This window comes from Diadema antillarum, unplaced genomic scaffold (genome assembly GCF_040938485.1).
Source record: "Diadema antillarum isolate AM-2024a unplaced genomic scaffold, OU_Dant_1.0 seq00001917_RagTag, whole genome shotgun sequence".
Taxonomy (NCBI): Eukaryota; Metazoa; Echinodermata; class Echinoidea; order Diadematoida; family Diadematidae; genus Diadema; species Diadema antillarum.
The window spans coordinates 1-23,259 of NW_027272580.1; the positions used below are offsets into that span (position 1 = coordinate 1).

At 40.5% G+C, this 23,259-nt stretch overlaps 1 protein-coding gene across 1 annotated transcript; it reads right to left on the reverse strand.

The window, feature by feature from the left end:
• Positions 1 to 89: 89 nt before the first annotated feature.
• LOC139713160 (replication factor C subunit 1-like) lies at positions 90 to 20,677 on the reverse strand (the record flags this gene model as incomplete). Its single annotated transcript, XM_071624909.1, has 16 exons — positions 20,434 to 20,677; positions 17,577 to 17,754; positions 16,448 to 16,638; positions 15,844 to 15,974; positions 14,752 to 14,908; positions 13,758 to 14,072; positions 13,033 to 13,212; positions 11,170 to 11,286; positions 10,257 to 10,575; positions 9,605 to 9,702; positions 8,463 to 8,684; positions 7,630 to 7,767; positions 4,101 to 4,196; positions 3,313 to 3,411; positions 2,199 to 2,350; positions 90 to 207 (listed from the first exon to the last, which is right to left on the reverse strand). Coding segments are annotated over exons 1-16 (2,514 nt in total), but the record flags the coding sequence as incomplete, so codon positions are not given.
• Between the last annotated feature and the right edge of the window lie 2,582 nt (positions 20,678 to 23,259).

Genomic DNA, 23,259 nt, shown 5'->3' on the forward strand with positions numbered 1-23,259 from the left:
TAATATTAATTAATTAATAGAATTATAGGCTGCTGCCTTTCCAAAAGAGGTTGCCAGATCTTCCTGATTATAAATCGGTATCTACGTACCTGTAGTGGTAGCAGTCTCCAGTGCATGCGGGACCTGATTGTCTTCTCCACCAGGTCACTCTGGCACAGACTGTCTGCTGCGATGCTGATCAGGTCTAGATGTTTCTTGATGTCTCCTCTAGCAGGTAGAATAAAAAAACAAACACACACACACAAAAGAAAAAACATTGCATAAGAAGTATTTTTGTTGATTCCATTTTCCATCTGATAAGGTGGTTGGATAGCCCATACTAAACTGAACTTACCGTGCATAGTAGACATTAATAATTTTGTGTGTGTATGTGCGTGTGTGTCATATCGTCGCTGGGGCGATAAGACCTCATATCTACAAAATGTCAAATGTTCAGGAGAGCCAAAAAACATGGCGGCCAAAGCACTGTGGCGAATGGGATAGCCTTTCCTTTGACATGCCGTGGTGGCTTCATTTTTGTAATAAGACAGTTGGGATTTGGACAGGACATCACTTAACCCATTATTTGACCATTAATCCAAAAAACTCATTTTCACCAAAATTGCAGATACAAGGTCTTATCACCCCAGCGACGATATGCGCTATATACATATGGCATATTAGCTGGTCTTCCATGGGACACAGTTGTAAGAACTTTGGGTGGACCACTTCACCAGGTTATGTACACTGCTCTTTTACTTGAGTGGATTGTAAGTCCCTCATCCATGGAACCTCCAGTTTATGTCATATCAGAGGGATGGTCCTATTAACTCAAAGCAAAGTTCCCAGGGAAGGTCCTGGGAACTTTGTTAATACAACACAGCAAGGTATTCATCTTTTATCAAACTGAAATTCAAACTAGAAATGTCGCTATGGCGACTGGTATGCCTCCGCCATAATGCATGATTCTCCTAATAGGTCTAGATAGTACATGTGGACAATGTGTGATTACATTTTCACAAAACTGGCAAAATATTGAAATGACAAGTTTGTCAGAAATGTGTTGAATGTTCACCTTCCTTGAACTTGGTTTAATTGCATGAATAGGAGAGCATGCATTTGGGGATTTAAGGACTTTAACTTGACTTTGACCCATTCATACATTTATGCATTGAGTAATTTTCATGGTACCGGTATGGAGAAAAAGTGCAATTTCTGTACTGAATAGTAAATTGTTACCATGTTCATCTGGCCTTAGACCCTAAAATTCATAAGATAATCACTTTCAGGTAGAACATGCATAGATATGCAGTAAGTTTCACGATAAATTGAGCCACTTCCGAGATATGGCGGAAAAAGTTAGTTCAGCACTTTCACTTGATCTTTGACCTTTTGACCTTTGAGGCAATAAAAAAAGAAAAAGAAAAAAAAAACTCTCCAGAGAATTTCTATTAGGTTACACATGCATACACCAAGTGTAAAAAAAAAAAAAATACTAATCCTGCTGGCATTGCATGAACATGAGGGAAATAGTAAAATTTTGAAGTGTTGCACTTGACCTTTGACCCCTGACCTTTGACCCCATGAACCCTACATTCTCTAGACAATCACTGCCAGTCAGTACATGTATATATACTATGTTCCATGAAGATACCTTGAACAATTTTCAAATTTACAGAGAAAAAAAGAAGTTTTAATACTTTTACTCGACCTTTTGACCTTTGACCTTTGACCTCATGACCGAAACTTTCACCAGAGAATCTAAATTGGGTAATACATGTATACACTAAGTTTCAAGAAAATATCTTCAGGCATTGCATAGATATGGTGGAAATAGTGAAATTTTATGTATTTGACCTTGACCTTTTGACCTTTGACCTTGAGCACGTGCACCCAAAAGTTGATAGGCACAACTTCACCCCCTAATACACATACATGCCAAGTTTCATTAGGATACCTCAACAGCTTTTGATAGTTACCTTGTCCACAAAATTCATTACGGACGGACGGAAAGACGGACGGACGGACGGACGGACGGACGGAAGGACGGACGGACGGACGGACGGACGGACGGACGGACAACCCGAAAACATAATGCCTCCGGCACCACTTCGTGGAGGAGGCATAAAAAGTGATGCAGTTTTACATCTACAATGTACTCCTGCACTCTAGTAATCAACAGACAGACAATTGAACAGCAGACTCACTACCATACATACTTTGCTTTCTCTGGGACTACACTGAGGTAGTTCTCCTGCACAAAGAGAGGCGCTATGGAGTAGTCGTGGAAGAAGAGGTCAGACTTGTCAATGAAGCTCATGGTCTTCTGATCCTTGGCTGAGAAGACTTGTCTCACAACATCCCATGGACCCTGCAATATGGGAGCAAAATAGAGAAATGATAGAAATGCACACCGCAGTCTTCTTTTGTGTCTTTTCAAAAGATGGTATTAAAGCCAAAACCATTATTAATCAAATAGATTTATGCAATAAGCGTAATTACAGTTACATGTATGTGTCATCTCTATCATAGAGATCACATCTGCAAAATAACAAGGATGGTATCTCCGTGGGTCCATTTGCATACTTATGACAACATATACGATCAGGACTCAAATATTCACAGGAAACAGACTGAAATTATAATTACCTGAGCTGGGCATTTATCACATTCATTCATGTATACAATAAAGAACACTGCTGTGAAATGCTATGCAGAAGTTGAATAAATGTATATGCATACATGCATGTTTGCTTGTTACATAAAGACAGATTGCGCAGAATGAAAAACATGCAAAATTCATCTTACCCTGGTGAGCGCAAAAAATAACTTGTCCAAAAATTTCTACTTTCGGGGTATATAGATATTTTAAATATCTTTTTGTCTCACTTTTATTTTTTTAAATTTTTTTTTTTTTTTTTTTTTTTTTTTTTTTTTTTTTTGGGGGGGGGGGGGGGAGGTAGGGAAGGGGATATGTGATATCAAATGGAAATCCCCTGCCTGTTGTTACTGTCATTGCTTTATCTAAATTAATATAACATGGCTTATGACTTCCAGTCATTACTATCACATAACATGCTGTACACTCTAAAACCTCCAAACCAATGTTAACCCCTTGAGGACGAGTCTCGGGCATGCGTCTATGGGAAATGCGTGTTGTGGCAAAATCAAACTGTCCTCAACGGGTTAACTGCCAATGAAGCTGTATAAACATACAGATAAAATAGCATATTGTGGCATGGGGAATGGCTCGCTAATCATATATCATACGATGACCATCCAACCTCATCGCCCTTTACAGATCATGGATTAGCACGAACTATTCTTTCTCACCAATTTCAGATCCTTCTTGGCATTCTTTGAGTCTGTGTCCATCTGGTCAGCGTCCATCTTCTTCTGTCCAGCACTCCACATACTCAAGTTATGTAACACCTGTGAAACAAAAGATTGAATACATAGCATACACAATAGTACATTGGCATCACATATACAGTACCTCCATTTCTCACTTCCACACAGACCCAACTGTCTCTACTTTCACTACAATATGTTGTGGGAGTGTGTGTGTGTGTGGGGGGGGGGGGGGGGGGGGTGATGAAGGATGAGAGGTGGTGATGGAGGTGCTGAAGGAAAGGCATGGGAAAGGAAGGGTGAGAGACAGAGGGGAGGAAAGGAGGGAGTGAAGCAGAGGTTGAAAGGATGGATGAGGTAAATTACTAGTTAAATGTCGGCAGACAAATCAAGCATGCCATATCCTGCACTGATCAACTTTTTTTGGTGATTCCTGTGAGCGGTACAATGCAGAGACCACACTATTTGTTCCAAAACTGTGCATCACAGCTTTTGAACAAGTGTTCAATTTAATATCAAGCACTGATTTTCATGTTGTTTTTCCCATTGCCACCTTACACTTTCTAGTAACTCTTACTTGAACCTAAATCAGTTTAAATGTATGTCAAACAACGACAATAAAGCATTGTTAGTCACACTAGCATCTAAATGTCACTATAAAGCAGAAGAAACATTCTCTATTACCCTCTTTAGTATTCACATCAAAGCTTCCACTTGTACACCGTGTACAATCTTCCTAAAAGGGATTGCCATATCCAACGAGATCTCACCTGTCGGACGTCTTGGTTGGCAGCCATGATCATGTTGTCCAGGGAAGCCGGTGGAATCTGGATGCCTTCTTTGTGGGCTATTGACAGCATGGCACCCTGGTCATTGGTATGACAGAAAAAGATAACTTACGCTTGCTATGTTTGTTCTTGACGCTCTGTTTTCACAAATTTTACAATTGTACACAGGGTAAACTCTTTTCTGTCCTATAGCTGTGGCAAATATTCTGGAGATACTCAGATTTTGAATAATCATACGACGACCATTACAATCTAACACCATAGGAAACTTAACTGTACGATCAAAATGCTTAAAATTTCTGACAGGAAGACAGGTCCAATTACTGTAAAATGAGGAATGTTCGTGTGCATTTTAATTTCGCGAGCGCCAAGATTCGCAAAACTAAAATGCACGCGAAAGTTCTTGTCTACACTATATGCATTGATTGCCAGTGGCAGTTCGCAAAAATATCATGGCGCAAAAAAGGCCGTCAGCTCCGATTCGCAAAAAATTCATTTTGCGAATATATCATGTTTTACAGTATGCTATTTGAACGTTCAGTTGATGTATTTAAAGACCTAATACAATGGTTTAGGCATTTTTTTCTCAATGATGTAATAATATTAAATGTTAAATTCTAAGTAATTCTATGGTTGTGCGGGGTTTTTTACTGTTCTGCATTTTGTTCTATATTTGTTAACATAATGGATGCAATTTCCTCGGTTTTGGAAAACTTGCTATACTTTCACCGCATGCGGCGCACTATCACTTCTAAATTGTGATGACGTCTAAGAACGGAGTCGTTCGTTCACGACCAGTCTATCCGTAGCCAGCGAGCTGGCAAGGCTATGCTAGCGCAGCGCAGCGACAGCCGGCCGGCCGGCAGCTGCACTGGCTAGCGCTGGCGGGGGAGCGAGCTAGCGAGCGCATAGCAGGTGCTGCGCTGCACTATTGTCATTGGCTAAGCCTTTAGACAAAAGAATATTTAATGAACTGTATCGGATTTAATACTGCCAATAATACAGATTACAACTGTGGTACGCTTGGATATCCATTATTTTCGGCAAACTCGTGAAATAGGCCCCACCACTGCGTGTCTGTACTAATAGTAATACTACGGCGACTCGCCTGTTTCAGCCCCACCGTGTGGCGTTCATCTCGGTAGGTAAGCACGGCGGTGGGGCTGCCTTCCACAGTGAATACTCGTGAATATGGCGAAAATGACTTCATAATATGGCCCTCGACTAATTTAACGGCCAATTTAACCATAAATACAACCCTACTTAACCCTAAACCCAAGGAGGACCTACCCTTGCTTGCTATAAACGCACGGGTACGGTGCACGCGCACTGCGGTGGGGCCTATTTCACGATAGCCCCACCACCACTGCGTGTCTGTACTAATACTACGGCGACTCGCCTGCTTTATAGGCCTAGACCTACTCGTGAATCCAGCCCCACCGTGGCATTCATCGGTAGATAAGCACGGCGTTTGGGCTTCCTTCCACAGTATGATTTTTAGCATAAAACAAAAACTACTCGACCAAAATTGACGATAATTCTTGGTATCGTTTTTCTTAGAAAATGGCGCATCTAAATTACTGATAACAAATATTGCAGAAACTGACTATGGGAAACTGGTTAGGCCTTTTTTTTTTTTTTTTGAGCCACGACCCACCCTGTAACAACATATCCCCCTAACCGTTAGGCGTTGTGTAGCCTCTGTACTACTACCAAAGATTCTGCTATTACTACTTACTAGTCTACTAGACCTAGTGCCGTAGTGGTAATAGTACTACTACTAGTAGTAGTACTATAGTAGACTACTACTAGTAGACTACTATAACTACTAGTAGACTGCTACTAGATCTACTGCTAGACTACTACTGGTAGTTTAACTTGTAAGCGCCGGCCGACGGGCCAGGCCACGGCCGGGACGCTCCCGCTTGCTTGCTGCGGCCGAAGTAGCCGCTCACTTTGTGAGCGAGCTGGGCCTGTTCTTCTAATCTACTTACTAGACAAACAGTTACAACTTACAATGTCAATCATGTAGAATACAGTAAAAGGTTAAACTATATGGGGGCATACCAGACATACCACTCTGTACCCAGGCGATCGTTTCCGTGAGGTCTATTCTCGGGCTTGGTGCCATGTTCATACGCTCTTGCACTGGCAGCGGGGGAGATGCAGCTGGGGATCCATGCAGCTGGTTCATATCGGTAAGGTGCAGCCCCACGATAACGTTCTGGTTCATCAGCTGCCTCTCCCTCCCCATCTTCCCCTTCAACTTCATGTGCCTCCTCTTCTTCTCCGCTATCGTCAGAGCTGCAGTCTTCATCATCATCATCAATGTCGAAGTTTATCCATATAGGGGAAGACATTATGCTCGAGGTACCAGGTATCTGTGCAAGCTAACTTAGTGATAATGTACGTGGTAATGCGTACATGTCGACAGTCAATGGGTCGACCGGGAGCGCACATCCCGCGGGGCCCGGGCCTGGCCGGGCTAGCTATCGTGTACGCGCGTGTACCAAGCTAGTAATCTGAGTGCTTGTGCTGAGCGGCGTCTGCTAACTGAGCACAACTCCGTTCTTATACGTCATCAATCGGTTCAGGGGTGTTGGTCACGTGACTATCTTTTTCGCAAAAGCTGCAACGGGGTCCTCCAAAAATGTGATATTTGGGGGAGTTTCTAGAAGCGATAAAAACCGGAACGACACTGACAACATATTTACATTGATAATCATGACATATATTTTACATTTCTTTTGCATATTAAAACATTTTGCAAGCATTTTATTAGGTCTTTAACATATGAATATATACTTGCAAACATATTCCTTTCCTGAAATGTAAACAAGGCAAAACTATAGCTCACCTGAAGCTTGCTTGGGCAAGAATACTTTAATAATGAATGCAAAATAATTTCTAGCAATAAAAAAAGGGGAACTCGGTTTTACAAAATGTGAGATATGGTACCTGAAATGACTGAAGTTCATTTCAATCAGAAATAGCCATAACACCCGACACAAGCATAAACTTGTCAATTGGACTACTGTAAAAGTGGATATTTTCGCGTGACTAATTTTTCGCGCTTGGCCGGGTCGGAAGAGTTTCGCTCCGCGGAATCAAGACATCACGCACAGGCACATATGGCAAGCAAAAATATTCGCTGCTTTTATTTTCGCGCTAGTTTCTGGTTGCGCGAAATGCGCGAAAATTAGAACACCGCGAAAATTTCCATACAGTACGCTGTACTCTTGGCAGAATATCAAGTCATACAACGTTAATGCAAACTCCAGAACCAAAAGAACACACAGTGTTAACAAAATCATTGTCCTAGAACTTTGAGATTATAATCTAAGAATCCAGCAATTGCTGGACATGTATAACATCATTCAAACAATCATGTTTGCTGCAATATCATTTCAAAGCAAACAGTAGTTTGTAGCTGATAATCAGATATTCAATCGAAACTGAATGAGTAAGAAAATTGTACGATTTCAAAAGTACCCTGTGGGTGGAGGCTGACCTTAATTTGCTGCACACGTGGTCTCTGAAAGCGAAGGTCAAAACAGTAGTGGACCAAGGAGCGGATCTTGGGGTGGCTGCGGTCATTGCAGATGCAGATGACTGGAATGTGGGTATGTTTGATCATTTGAATCAGTTCCTACAGTGGAAAGAATAAAAAAAGAGATAAAAGAAAAATGAGATATGGTATTATCTGTACAGGTCTTCAAATGCATAAATAATACTACATTGTCATTTTAAGGATGTGTCCCATTCTGTGCAACAATTCTTCTAAATTCTGTATTCGAACATGTATCCGACAACTTCTGTTCACAATTCTAGGCCAGTTTGCATTCACTTTATATTCACTAAATGCCTAATGCTTTTGATCGCTGCCTAAAGAGGTCTGCAATTTTGAGTAATGTTTCATCAGCACCACATGACGCTTATCAAAATTTTTTTTCCCCTTATACATCTGGTGATCCTGAGTCTGTGGTAACAATATACCAAAACCATGGTCCAAAACACCTTTTAACAAGTGATTCTCTGTGGCTGCATCCCATAAAAAGTTACTAAGAAAACAACTCTTGCCCCAGTGGCAAATGTCATGGTAACAACTAGAATCCTGCTTCCCGATTGGCTGTTTCTGCAAGATGTAGCTTTTATGAAATGAGAGCTGGGGCCTGTCGCACCGAAGTTTTTACCGCAGAAAAGACTCTGGTAAGACCTGAAAACTCAGATAAGTATGATTCCACCACTGACTTCAACAGAGGAAAAACTCTGTGAAAAATCAACCCACGTTTTCTCAGGGAAAAAGTTTTTATGAAACAGGCCCACGAATTTTTCAATCCTCACCTGGATCCCTCCCCTGTCCTCGTTGCCCGCCACACCGTCCACCTCGTCCATGATGAGACAGTGTCTCTGCTTCTGATCCTTGGCCGACTTCTCCTTACTTGCGGCCGCTCCCCACATAACGCTCAGTGACTGGTTGTCGAGGAACTCGGAGACGGCGCCCTGCAGCGTCTTCTTGCTCCGCGAGTCGCTGGCGTTCATCTCCACGTAGCTGAAGCCTGTCTCCTACAGGTTCAGTGCAATGTAGTGAGCAGACACAAAAGCCCTTGCAAATTCATTTCACACACATATTCAGGTCTTCTACTGAAACATAAATATTCTCCCATAAAACCATAACCATCTGTGATACTTCCTTACCACCCCTATGAGTCTTCTCCATTGCCAGTTGAGTAGAGAGTCCTTTCTGCACATCAAAACTTGGCGGCTGAAAGTGCACCAACAAATGTCTTTTTGTACTATACAATTTACTGAAATTAATCTAATTACTGGAAAAATGGAAATTTTCGAAGTGTTGAAAATTCATGTATTTTGCGCAACTAGAGACTAGCCCGCATATTTTTGCTTGCTATATGTTCCAGTAATTAATGTTTTGATTTCACGGAATTAAAAATGTGCAAAACTCTTCTTGCCGGGCTGAGCGTGAAAAATTACTGTATATGCCAAACATTTCGCGGGGTTTTTATTTTCGCGAATTTCCCGAGTCAGGTGCTATTCGCAAAATTAAAGACACACGAAAATATTGACTCTGATCCCAATGTGAATGTGATGTACATGTGTACTCTTCTCTGCTCAGTACAGGACTCCACAATCCCGAATTTAACCACTCGTGAAATTGTCGGGAATTCCCGATTCGCGAAAAATATGGCATGTACAGTAGTCATGCCAAAATATCCACTTTTACAGTATCATACTACAGTCATTAATACTACTGTCACTTCTAACACTGCTGGCCTCTCCCCATACAAATAATTCACTGTATGATGTCAGAAAGGCCAAAGTAGCAATGCAAAAGGGTTTAAGCTGTCATGTACATCCATTTTCCAGTTAATCTCTATAGCAACACAGTGTTTTCCTTATTGACAGAAAATCTAAGCAATGAGGTGAAAAATACGCCTACAACGTATGCAAAACCTTCGGCAACTTACCTGACACACAAGCTGTGCTGTCGTGGTCTTCCCGACTCCAGGTGGACCCGACAGGAGTGCAGCCCGAAATGAGAATCCGTCATCTCGATTAAACTTGGCTGTAAAAAATGTAAGGGGAAAGAAGGAGCAAATTCAAGAGAGGAAGATGATAACTTTACCTTGAAACATAAAAACCTTTAAGAGTTCCATCACAATAGCAAGAGTCAAGCACAGTCGTAGGCAAGGACTGAAAAGTGTGGGAAGATCCGAGCAGCTCAATCTTTATCTACATTGTACTTTCACCAAGCATGCAAAAATTAGTCAGATCTCTGTACACCATATTCACAAGAATTACCCACTAGATCATTCAAATACATGGTGCAACACAATCAATAAATACAAATAGATATATCAATTAATCAATCTATCTATCCATCTATCCATCTCCATTCCTCTCTGTCACCTAGATATACTGATGCAAAATTGAGTGTATTTCCACAAAATGATGAAGTTCCACAGACCTTCCTTCCTAAATCAAACATCTACATTGTATGTCCCAAGGCATAAAAGACTGACAATTAATTCTGCAAAAAACAAACAAACAAACAACAACAATAACAAAATACAGTGTATACTTCTATTCATTTCTTCTTTTCTGTGGACAACGATTTACCCTTCTCTTTGTTTCTGCCATAGTTGTTATCCTGCCACATCGTCAGCCACTTTAAGAGCTTCTTGGCGTTACTCCTGTCACCCTGCTGTCCAATGATACTCTTCGTACTGGCCGGCTTGTACTTGTCCACCCACATTTGTGTGGCCACTCCTGATTGGCCGGCTGGTGGCACGGGCTTGGGACTCTGGGCGGGCTGGCTCTCGACCTTTGACCTTGATGTCGATGGCACTGAATGTTCTTGTTTAAGTACAGGCTTGCTTGAGTCTTTCTTTGGTTCCCTTTCAGGCTTCGATTTCTCAGCCTCTCTTTTCTCCTCTTTCTGTTAGAGGTTAAACATGAACAACGGTTGATTAAAAATAAAGCAATCATATAAATTCTATCAGAAATGAGATCACAGCCAGAGAAAGCGAGTACGGCTAACACATCAGTATGGATTGTACTGATATTTGCATTGCAGTAGAGCATTAATCTGTTCATACCTGTATGCTTTTAAGGGACAGGACGTCAGGTTTACAGAGAGAAAGAAATATTGACTATATGCTTTTAGCATCTGTCTTTAACAAATTGAACTTTTGATTATGCAAGGAACCACTCCAACTCCACTTTATTGTAAATCCTACATTCAACAGCACTCCTTCATATTCCTTTCGTCTATGAGATTTTATGACAGTATTCTACGTAGCAAGAATAACAAAGAAAAAATATCAGCAAAATTTACCATCTCACACTTTTCATATACATATATTTCAAGAAACTGAGAGTTCAACTGACTCAGAATTTGGAATTATTTTAGAACTTTGGGAACACACAACTCTTTCCATTATTGAACTATGTTGAAAGCAGACAACCTTCTCCAGTGTGCCACACCCATTACTAGTACCTTCACTAAATAAATAAAACTCACTGGAATTACCTGACTCTTGGTCTGTGATGTCTGCTTCTTGACCTTTGACCCTCCCTTGCCCGGCCTTGACTCTATGAGCTCATAGAGCTCGTCTTCCTGGATCTGAGGTATCTTGAAGCCCTGCGCCTGATTCCATACGTACAAAAATATATGGAGTTGGCAACATTACAACTACTTAAAAGAATAGAAGAAGTAGAAGAGAGAAGTGAGTGGTAGCAATGATAGCAATGGGAGCTGTTGTAGTAGTGGTAGTAGTAGTAGTAGTAGTGGTAGTAGTGGTAGTAGTGGTAGTAGTGGTAGTAGTGGTAGTAGTGGTAGTAGTAGTAGTAGTAGTAGTAGTAATAGTAGTAGTAATAGTAGTACCAGTGGTGGTAGTAATAGAAGTAGTGGTAGAAGTAGTTGTAGTAGTAGTAGTAGTAGTTGTAGTAGTAAAAATTGTGGAAATACATGTAGTTGTGGTCTAGTGGCATAAATACACTGTACTACTATTATAAACATCTATCACCTTCAAAAACACCTAAAAAACGCACTTGTTTCATTAATATTAATCCAATGGGGAAGTGCATTTGAACATGTACGTTCATGGAAAATGCACTACATACAAAATGCAAAATGTATCATCATTATCACATAAGGCAAATCTCTCGTTTGAAGAAGCTACACCCCTGTAGACAATGCCAGTGTATATCTTGGCAATCAAGGACTTAAAAACCAAAGATATAAAACACCTGTTTCTTGACCCTGGCCTAATCTAAGCATCAGTCACCGCCAAGGGGGGGGGGGGGGGGGGGGGGGGGCATCCGCGAGAGGAGATTGTTTTGGTTTTGGCATGGGCTATGTAGCTCCATGGTGCGTGTGTGTGTCGATAAACTTCTACAATGCTCTCCTTCTTATTCCTGTATTTTCGTTATTTATGGGTCAAATTTTTTTGTTCGAAATCCAAAACGGATGACTTTAGAATTTCTCAATAGAATATAAAATCTAAAACTTGAGAAAGAATAGAGAAAATTGAGTGCACTTTGAATGGTCTGCCACAGGCAGATATCCTTATCATGCTCTTACGTAATATGACAGCTGTTGCAGTCATTAAACCCTGGCTTGGCCTCCAGGTTTGCCACGCCTGAGTAGAAAGTTATTTAGCAGTGGACAAGACATCTACTCCCAACTCTCAAACGAGGAATCGTTAGGGGGGGGGGGGGGGGGGGTATAGCACCCCATCAGCTTCGTTTGGTGATGGGGTCTCACCTCAAACGGGGGTTTGACGGCATGAGTATCATTTTCATTTATCATTACTATTGTTACTAATACTAATAACAGTTGTAATAATAGTAAAAAGGGTTACCAAATATGTAAGATGAGACCTTGCTCATAATTTCGTCAATAACTGGTCTCATTTATCTAAATCAGTCTTGATATCCATAAAGCACACAAATTCTCCTGTATTAAAGAAAACTGTATCCCGTTCTTATACCAAACTGATAATTCCATGAAGCTGAAAAGAGATAAACATTTTTTTTTTTCATTCACAGTACAATATTAATTGAGCTGGTAACAGGAATTTGAGAAAAACCTCCGCAATGTTGTCAGAGACAGCATCACACCCTATATTGCAAGAGGGTATAATAATGGTTAAATATGGCTAAAAACACACATTTTGATCTCATGGGAGCAGTATTTGGTTCTTGTAGCCACAACCCATCTACAAGGTAATCAGGCCCCGTTGGCAGCTATTAAATCAAATGTAACTGATGATCTTCACAAGAGTGTAAACAGAGCTTGCCCAACTTACCAGTCAAATATTGTACTCACACACTAGATGATACCAAACATTCAATCATAAATCTATGCATGTTGTTGGAACGACGATCCCACCTTAGCAACCTTAGCCTCACCCGGGTCACGCCCGACGACGAGATGAGTCGTCTTCTTGCTGACACTGCCCGTGACACGCCCTCCATACTTCTCCACGAAGGCTTTGACCTCGTCCTTATCAAAGTATTCCAAGACACCGGTGATGACGAAGGTTAGCCCCTCCAAACATCCTTCCTCACCCTGGAGGAGTAAGATATAAAAGTCTCTTTCTATACTCCAATCTCACAACTTTGAAATGATTCTCCTGTCATTACCACATAATATAAAGCAGAGTGGGCCACTCAAACAATTTCTTGTGTCTGGATTATACTACAGTCAGAGCACACTCAACCTGCCAATCAGATTAAAAAAAAAAACATGAGTTAACATAACATGCATAAGCATTGCTTTAAGCTTGGATGACTTCTTTAGAACCAGTTACCATAGCAACAAGTGCACATCACTGCATCTTTGTTGCCAAACAGCAACTGGTGCCAAATTAAGAGGAATTTTGTGAATGTTACGACTGAATGAAAATCTTTCATCAGCAAATTGTAATAAATAAATAAATAAATGAATAAATGAGTTTTGGGGGAACAAGCACTCAGGACTTGCTGAAATGTTGCAACTGTTTTGCTGGCGAGAAATTTGTGAAACGGGCATGGCAAAGTTAGCAGTTGCTTTCTCATCACTACGAGACCCTGCCAATATGGAGTCCACAGCATGACTCTAAATATTGTTCATACCTGTGGCTCATCTCTGGCTCCAAGAGACTTCGGCCCTTCTCGGGTGAGGTAGCTTCTGTAACCCGGGTTCCCCTTCCTCTTCTCGCTATCTCCACTGGATGAGCTCTTTGCCGAGGGCGTCGCCTTCTCCGCCTTCTGTTTGGGCGGGGACACAATCTCCTTCTTCTCCCTCGACGGTGGGGTTTTGGATTCTTGGCGTGACTTGCTCGGTGTCCTCGAGGTCTCAATCTTATTACTTGAGGATTTAGTGGGTGTAGATCTGGATGATTCCCTTTTTGCTGGGCTCGCTTTGGCTTTTTGCTCATTTCCATTGACCTGGATCATGATAATGACAATGGAAGATAGTCATTACGGTGGTGGAGATAATGGTGACAATGATGAAAATGAGAATGATAATATCTACTATCATCAAAGTCATCTTTATCATGAAACTTTAACAGCCCTTCCTGAGTGATGTTCTGTTCTCAAGTTTGCATACTGGTCATACATAAACTGACGAAAAAGTACTTGGGAAGCCATTTTGAACAAAATTGGAAAACATGATATTCCGCAATGCTCCTCCTCAAAGAGTGATGGCAATGATTAATACTATGTATGTACATGTCTATAAAGGGATGTGCAGAAAGATGAATGCGTGTAAATCTTTATGTAGGAAATTCTGTGTACAAAACAACAAAAAAGCAAACACAAAAAGCTTCATCACACAGACTTGCTAATTTGTCTTACTCTCTAAATCTCACAAGTCATAACTTATCTATGTGTCCATTTTAATCCTGTTCCTTGTGTCATGATCAACTTTTCATGCAAGTTTCATTCAAATCTGTTTACAACTTTTCAAGTCATTTTGCAAACAGGCAAACCAACGCCGATGATCCTCCCTTGGCAGAGGTAAAAAATGGAGACTTGCACACAAACTACACTGTTATTCTCATGCACTTGGATTTATAAATATGACAAAATGCCTCAGAAAAAAAAAAAATAAATAAAGACCCACCTTGCTCAGTTGTCTTCTTCCTGAAGGTGTATCTCCAACCGCTGCTGGTTCTGCCTGCCTCTTCTTCTCCTTGGAAGCGCCCCTCTCAGGGGTCTCCGGGACCCTGGTCTTCTCAGCTTTGGCCTTGGCTGCCAGCTTGCTGGCCAGGCCGCCGCCGCTGCCACCTCCCTTGCTGGCTGCTGCAGGGAGTGGAGAGGATTGGCCAAGTGCAGGAAATGGACATAAGCATGAATGATTTTACTATGGTCTCACACATCTCACACACAAGAACTGAGGTAGGGGGAATATATTTGTGTGTCATAGGCCACCTTGCATCTTGTGATTCACTGCTGACTCTGACACTGACGATATTAGCAGGATACAATGATTGCAGTGACAGACAAGGAGACCATGCTTGAAGTAGAAAGCTAAGCTAAGGAAATAGACTATCATGAAATATCAAATTTCATGATGCGCCACGGCATTTCCTGCTCACTGTCTTATTTTTGTTAGTTTTGTTCTTGTGATCCTAATGACACTTTCTCATCCATTTTTTTTTTTTGAATTCATAGTGCAATTCATATCACCAAAAATTTTTATTTTTCATTAGCAAATCCATTGTGAGTCTTAAATCTGGCATACATTCCCAGACAATGACAGCTGCATGCCAATGGGATTAATCAATTACAGAACTTAAACTCTTTCTCATTATGTAGCAAGTAGAGACACATATTTTTCTCATTGTAGATAAACAGTTTCTGATATATTATTATGATTATTATCTACATGGCTTTATCACATAAAAAGTAGAAAATATTTTGAGAACTGCACAAGACAACAACAAATATCAGATTAAAATGTAATATATAAAAACAAATGAATAATAAATTTCTCCAATCACTATTGAATATTAACAGGAAAGTAGAGAACAGCATTTTCAATGCAGTGCCAACATAAGTACAAATGAAATTAACAGACAAGGTCATAGCAGGTAATCCTTTAACAATTATAAAACAATCACCACTCTGCAAGACTTAAATTCCCTGCATCTTGTTACAAACCGACACTTTACCATCAGAAAATGTGAGTGTGAACAAGGATGCTAAAGTAAACATACCAGGTTTTGACTGCCTGGATGGTGCGCTCTCATCATCAAGCATCTTCAGGGTTTTCTCAAAGTCGTCATCCTCGTGCTGTTCCAAGTCGAGACGAGGTCTCTTGGCATTGCTGTTGATGTCCGAAGACTGTGTGCCCAAAAGAGACATACATTTGTCAGACTTTCGTTAACTTCACCTAATTGTATCACATGTGCAAAACTTTGATGCCATGAAAACACTACTTGATGGGTTGAATTCAAACAAGGGATATTTGCAATGTACATTTGGCTATGTTTTTCAGCTCAGTTGCCCTGAAAAACTTCCTTAAAATAAAGTTGATGGAATCGATGGTTCTGAAAGCTTTTAACCGTAAATGTATAGAGCCAGATCAAACCATAACCTCAAATAATTCCTCTTACAAGGACAGAACTGGCAGCATCCTTTGGAAACTTGACCTTGAACCTTGTAAAATATTTTATTCAATATTTCATACATTCTCTTTCACCTGGCCTCCTAATGCATGGAAAAAAAAAACTCTGAGAAAAAAAAAATGATTGATACATATCTGGTAATCATGTAAACTAAGTCAATCCAATGCCTCAGAGCTCCAGGAACTGTACTACCTCTTTTGTCTTTGGCTGGGCCGTCTTCTTGGTAGACCTCTGGACAGGAGACGTGCCGAAGAAAGCTTCAAGAGTGATGGGCTTGGTCTTGGTGGGTGACGGAGTCGGCAGCTTGGACTTGCCCTTGGAGGACTTGGTAGTACTTGCAGAGCTTTTAGGTTTGCTCGGTTTGACATCCTCATCGGAATCTGGATTGTGGATGGTGGATAGAGACAAATAGAACCATTTGAACTTGATAAAATTATGTCACAAAAAGTTTTATCATATGCCATCATTTCTTGGATTGGGACTTGTTAAACACTCTCACGAGTGACTGAAAATGATGGTCGACGTTTAGGACAGATTTGAGAGGTAAGCCTTGAACAACCTTTGACTAGCAGAGGCAGCATTAGTTTAATTTAGCTTTATCAATTTAAAAAGATATGAAATATGCCATATAGAGGATGCCAACATCAGACCCTGTTTTACGTTGTCTTGTCATTAGGCGTTGCCATACACGAAGTCCTGAATGTGTACGATCTGACATGTTTGAGTATGTTTGAGTCCCCTTGAAATAATTTGATTCTTACACAAAACACAAACTCTTCTGATTGAAAAATCCCCACAATTCCAGCACCTTTTGGCTGTAAATACAAAAAACTAACCACACAAATATGCAATGTGCATTTGCAAAGAAAACCCTCCACCACAGTCAAAATAGAAATGATCTGTTACGAATATCTTGATTGATATACACAGCAATTGCCTGATACATGATGCCCCTGCTTTTTCGCCTGGTCCTTCTCACTGATTACACACACATTATCTGAAATACAGCCATCAGCTGTTGTTGAATGTTGGTACCGGTAACGATGAATTATAAAGATGTGTGAAAGAACATTTAAAAATAAAATTTGAGAGTAATTGTTAGTCTCATAAAAATAAAAATGTTTTTATCAAGAAAATGGTTATAATGGAGAGCACTCGAAAAAGAAATCAATAACCAAAGAGGAATTTATTTTTGAATGGCATTTCTCTCATTATTCTGTCATGCTCATGGGATTGCAAACTACAAGTGACTCAGGAGTTAATCGGCAGAGGCCCTTTGGTGGTTTATCAGCAGTGAATACCATGGTGAAAGCCATACCAGAGTCATATATGATGTTTGACTTCTTCATCTTTGTGGCTTGGCGCTTCTTTTCCGAAACGAAGTCATCGCCATCGTCGCTACTGTGCTTCCGTTTGCCGTGGCCATTGTGCTTGGAAGAGCCAGATCCTGCTCCTGGCTTAGACTTACCCTTCGGGCCGAAGAAAGCGCGGATATCCTGCACAAAATGGAAAGAGAGCGAGAGAGAGAGAGAGAGAAAGAGAGGCAAAGAGAGATCATCACTACTCACAATACAAATCAGGCAAAGTCAGTCAGCACTGCTCTGATTGTCATTGATACACAGATCTGGTGAAAATCTGTCACGAATGCTGTACAGACTTTGCACTCAAAACTTTCAGAAAGCAAACATCAATCTGCTTGGTGGGAATATTAATTGCCCCTGTCTCGTCTCTCTCTGTTATCGATTATATTTGTTGCTCAACCTCATCCCATGAAGCAACTTCAGAATTTGGACATTCATTTAGCCTGACCTTTGAAATTGTGACTGCTCTACAGAATACTTAAATGATGTGCAGTGTCATCACTCAAAAGTCAACCAGCTTAACTACAATTGTACTAACTGCATACATGGTCAACTGTCACAATTAGAGTTAGACCATGTCTCTTGATGCACCTTCCGACTGTCAGATAGATAGATACACTGACTGTTCATCTCACCTCATCATCTTTCATCATTCCACAGTGCAGTGGCACAGAGTTGTCTGTGCTGTGCCTGTGGTCTTCACCGTAATACATTCATGTGATGTGTTAGCCTGACCAGACGCTTGTGTACAGCAACAGCCTGTGTATAGTTAATGATGTTCTATAGACCTCTACTTCGCTATGTAGAACCCCTGTATAGTGTCACTGTAGGCTGTAGCTTGTATGTAGACTAGATCTAGACGACTTCATCAACGACACAAATTACAACTTTGAATTGAAGCATGGCATTTCAGTCCGGGAAACCCGCTCATGAGGATTGCTCCAGCGTACGAGGACTGTCCCTCCTCATGAGGACCTCCCCCCGCCTCATGAGGCCCCCCGGGGAACGCCTCATGAGGCCCCCCATTCACTTCTTATTCATCTCACATCTGACGTATAAATTGTCGCAACTTTGCACGGTGATTTTTTGTTACACACACATGTCCACTATCCATGATGAAAAGAAGAAAAAATCCTGTCTGTTTTTTTTTTCAAAAATTGAGTTTTAATCAACCGATGCAGAGCGCCCATTAAAACACGGGCGCCAGCGTGTTCGCACAATGCAAGACTGCCGCACCTAGCGGCCTGATCCGACTAAATATTTTCGATGCTTTTTTCTGCGGCTCTCACCTCTCCGCGCACGAATCAGCCTCGTGAAGCTGAAGTCTGACATCTTTTTACACAAAAGTCTGACATCTTTTTACACAAATTCGTAACGAGAAAAATTAAATCAGTACTAACCTGATCTTGTCCATATATTCCAAATTACTATTCCACACTGATAGAGTAGGTGGGTAGACGACATACTCCAGTTTGTTAGCAAAATAATCACTTTGTAGGTATGACGAGTTCACTTTCTTCGTCAATTCCGCCCACGATTCCGCCGCCCGCTCGCGTTTTTCTTTTAAACGGCACAGATTGGGGCATGGCGCGTGTTAAACCCATGGGAAAAACGTTGGGTTAGGGTTTTTGGTTAGGGTTAGGGTTAGGGTTAGGGTTAGGGTTAGGGTTAGGGTTAGGGTTAGGGTTAGGGTTAGGGTTAGGGTTGGGGTTAGGGTTAGGGTTGGGGTTAGGATTAGAATTAGGGTTAGGTTTAGGGATAGGGTCCCCAATAGATTTTTAGGGTCCCCAATCTGCGCCGTCTAAAAAAAACACGCCGGCGGGCGGCGGAATCGTGGGCGGAATTGACGAAGAAAGTGAACTCGTCATACCTACAAAGTGATTATTTTGCTAACAAACTGGAGTATGTCATCTACCCACCTACTCTATCAGTGTGGAATAGTAATTTGGAATATATGGACAAGATCAGGTTAGTACTGATTTAATTTTTCTCGTAACGAATTTGTGTAAAAAGATGTCAGACTTCAGCTTCACGAGGCTGATTCGTGCACGGAGAGGTGAGAGCCGCAGAAAAAAGCATCGAAAATATTTAGTCGGATCAGGCTGCTAGGTGCGGCAGTCTTGCATTGTGCGAACGCGCTGGCGCCCGTGTTTTGATGGGCGCTCTGCATCGGTTGATTAAAACTCAATTTTTGAAAAAAAAAACCAGACAGGATTTTTTCTTCTTTTCATCATGGATAGTGGACATGTGTGTGTAACAAAAAATCACCGTGCAAAGTTGCGACAATTTATACGTCAGATGTGAGATGAATAAGAAGTGAATGGGGGGCCTCATGAGGCGTTCCCCGGGGGGCCTCATGAGGCGGGGGGGGGGGGGGGTCCTCATGAGGAGGGACAGTCCTCGTACGCGGGAGCGGTCCTCATGAGCGGGTTTCCCGTACTGATTTGCCTTGCCAAAATTGCAGAACCACAACCAAACAAGGCATGCATTTTTACACCTGACTCAAGTCTTGAGACTTGGCCATAAATCATAAATGGACTCTATGAAACTTTAATTCTTTGAAAATCAAATTAGAACCCGACTCCTGGGTCCTAGTTAAAATAGACAACAAGTGTAGACAATATTAACGTTATTCAATGCAACTGATTGACAAATTGCCCTACATCGACGTAGAATTCTAAATACAGGTGTAACTATTTTTCATTAAAGTCTACGAAATCAATAATAGTACAATGTACTTGTCCAAAAGCTACATGACAAGGTCAAGGGGAACAAGACGGGGTAGATTAGACAAATTAAGCTTGTTGACATTACCATCGACTCGTCCGCGTTTTTCACTTCGATCGAGATGGAATTTGGAACCTTCACGAGAAAATCATCTTTCAGAAGCAAACACAGATGGACCTGATCTTGTCACTGTCGAGTAATTAGTTGTGAAACACAGCGCAGTTGTAACCTTGTTTACTGACTTTCTGTCCTAACACTTGAATTGGACAATTCGTCGAAAAAATTATGTGAAGGAATGTCGATGTTGGCAACGGGTAGGGAAGGACCTGTCCGAACGGATCATGAGCGCGAGCGTATTAAACGTAAACATGCATGCTCATAAAGAAATATATCAGCTCTCTTCGTATCGAGGTCCTGGCAGCTGCGCTTACACCATGTACACGGCAGGCGCTAGCACGTTCGCGCTGGCGCGTTCTGTTCATTTTTCGCTGTGGGCACATCCAACGTCACACATCATTGGCTGATTCGTTCCGAGCGAAAATGGGTCACCTGATTGTTACAGACGGTCACATGGTCCTCTGCGGTGACATAAGTTTGACACTCGAGTTAGGAAAGATAAAAGAGAAAAATAATAAACTCTCTCAGAACCGTGATGATGAAAATTCATCAGACATCTCATGCAACAAAGGTAAATTAGCAAAAATCATGTTTCAGAGGTCGAAGTAGGGAAGACAAGCTGAGCAATACTGGATTGGGCGTTGGGGAAGTCAGATTTTTCCCTAAAAACGAGATCCTGTTTTGTTCCTTTAGGCCCAATTTTCACTGCGCCCACCAAATACTTCCTATAGGCCTTTAATTATAGTCACGACTCTACTCACCTGCAAGCATATTTCATTATCATTAAAAAAATAAGTGAAATAAACTCTCCTCACTCTTTGATGGCTGTGGGCGAATATTTCGAGGCATCACATGATGACGTCAGACACTCATTAGAAAAATTCTATAAAATAAAATGTTTATACATGAAAACCTTCGTCATTAGAATCCCTACATATCTGTCTCCGTTTTCTCCTTAATGTCATGGAATATCTGACTGTCTCCAAATCCCCATTTTGCCCCCACCCCCCGCCCCTCTCTCTACCTCCCTCTCGTTGCCAATTCTCTCACCCACTCTATCTATCTATGATCTATCTATCTATCTATATCTATATCTATATATATATATATATATATATATATATATATATATATATATATATATACATATATATACATTTATATATATATATATATCAAGATATCAATCTATAGCTACTCCATCTAATATCTACCCTTCTATGTATCTATCTACCTATTTATATATCTATCTGTCTATGTTTCTACCTATCTTTCTATCTATCTGACTATCTTTATATCTATTTCATTTCATTTCATTTCATTTATTTATTTCATTCCTTCTTTCTTTTTCGTCAAACATAACACGAAATGAATCAGAAGATATAACATAGGCATGTATTCGACTTTACATGGTAGATAATGGTTAACAAATAGGAAATTATACATGCATACCTGCAGAATACAAAGTTATGTATGGAGGAAAAAAAGAAAGAACTGAGAGGTTCACTGGAAAGCATACTTGTATTTATTGTGAACCACTCAAAGGATTCTTGTGAATACATTAAACTTTTTTTTTAAACAAAGACAGGAGAGAACAAGACAGGACAGAACAAGACAGGACAGAACAAGACAGTAGAAACACAACGACACTACATGACTTTACGGTAGGGTATACCATGACAGTAATAAAACACAAAAGAATAATGGAAAGGAAGGAGAGAAAGAAAAAGGAAATGAAAGGAAAAACCAACACGCTGAACATCGGGATCGTAAGAGGGAATTGATGTGTTTCAGCTCAATAAGCCGAGCAAAGTTTATACAAATAAGATAATGTAAAAAAAATACACAATGATGAAATCAATGGTTGACGATGAACCCTTAGGCTGTAAAGACCAGCTAAATGAATCGTATATATCTTAATATGAGTTCAACAAAAAATATTTTAACTTACGCTTAAACGAATTCAAAGATAAAGAATTTTTTATATCACAACTTAAAGAATTCCAAAATCTAGGGCCAGTGTATATAAATGTATTTTGAGCCAATAACGTTCTCAGAAGGGGTAAATGAAACTCATTTGATCGCCTGGTGGGATAATTATGAAAAGATTGATTTCGTGGAAACATTGAATCAAAAATGCTGGGAAGTGCATTTGTGTTATAATTAAACATAAACTGACCCAGCTGAAAGAAAAACAAATCTTTGATTTTTAAAATCTTATATCTAACAAATAATGGAGTATATGAATGTAAGAACGACCCAAGTCCATGGAAGACCATTTCGAGTAAACTAAAAAAAAACTTCATATCTTTTTTGTTTGTCCAATAATATTATATTTAACTGTGATGGGATGGCAACATTGTATATACAAATTAGAACATATATTATTATGACAATTAACATTAACATTAATTGTGGAGAGGCCATTTTGTGTGATGGACTTGGGTCGTTCTTTGATTCATATGGACTTGGGTCGTTCTTTGATTCATGTGCATGATATTCTGCTATAGAGATGAGAGAAGGACGAGAGAGGGCGCTATGATATGAATGTAAGAATGACCCAAGTCCTTCATTCTTACATTCATATAAGATTTAACTCATTTATTTCAGGCACTTCCGGGGGTAATTAGGATTTATCATTTATACACAAGATGAGCCCATGCATAAGCTACAATTTCCCACGTCAAACTGAATTTGGCCAAAAATTGGACTTGGGTCGTTCTTATATTCATATACTCAATGGGTCTGCATGGGAACGTGGACAAACGCCACAAATAATACGAAGTGCCTTTTTTG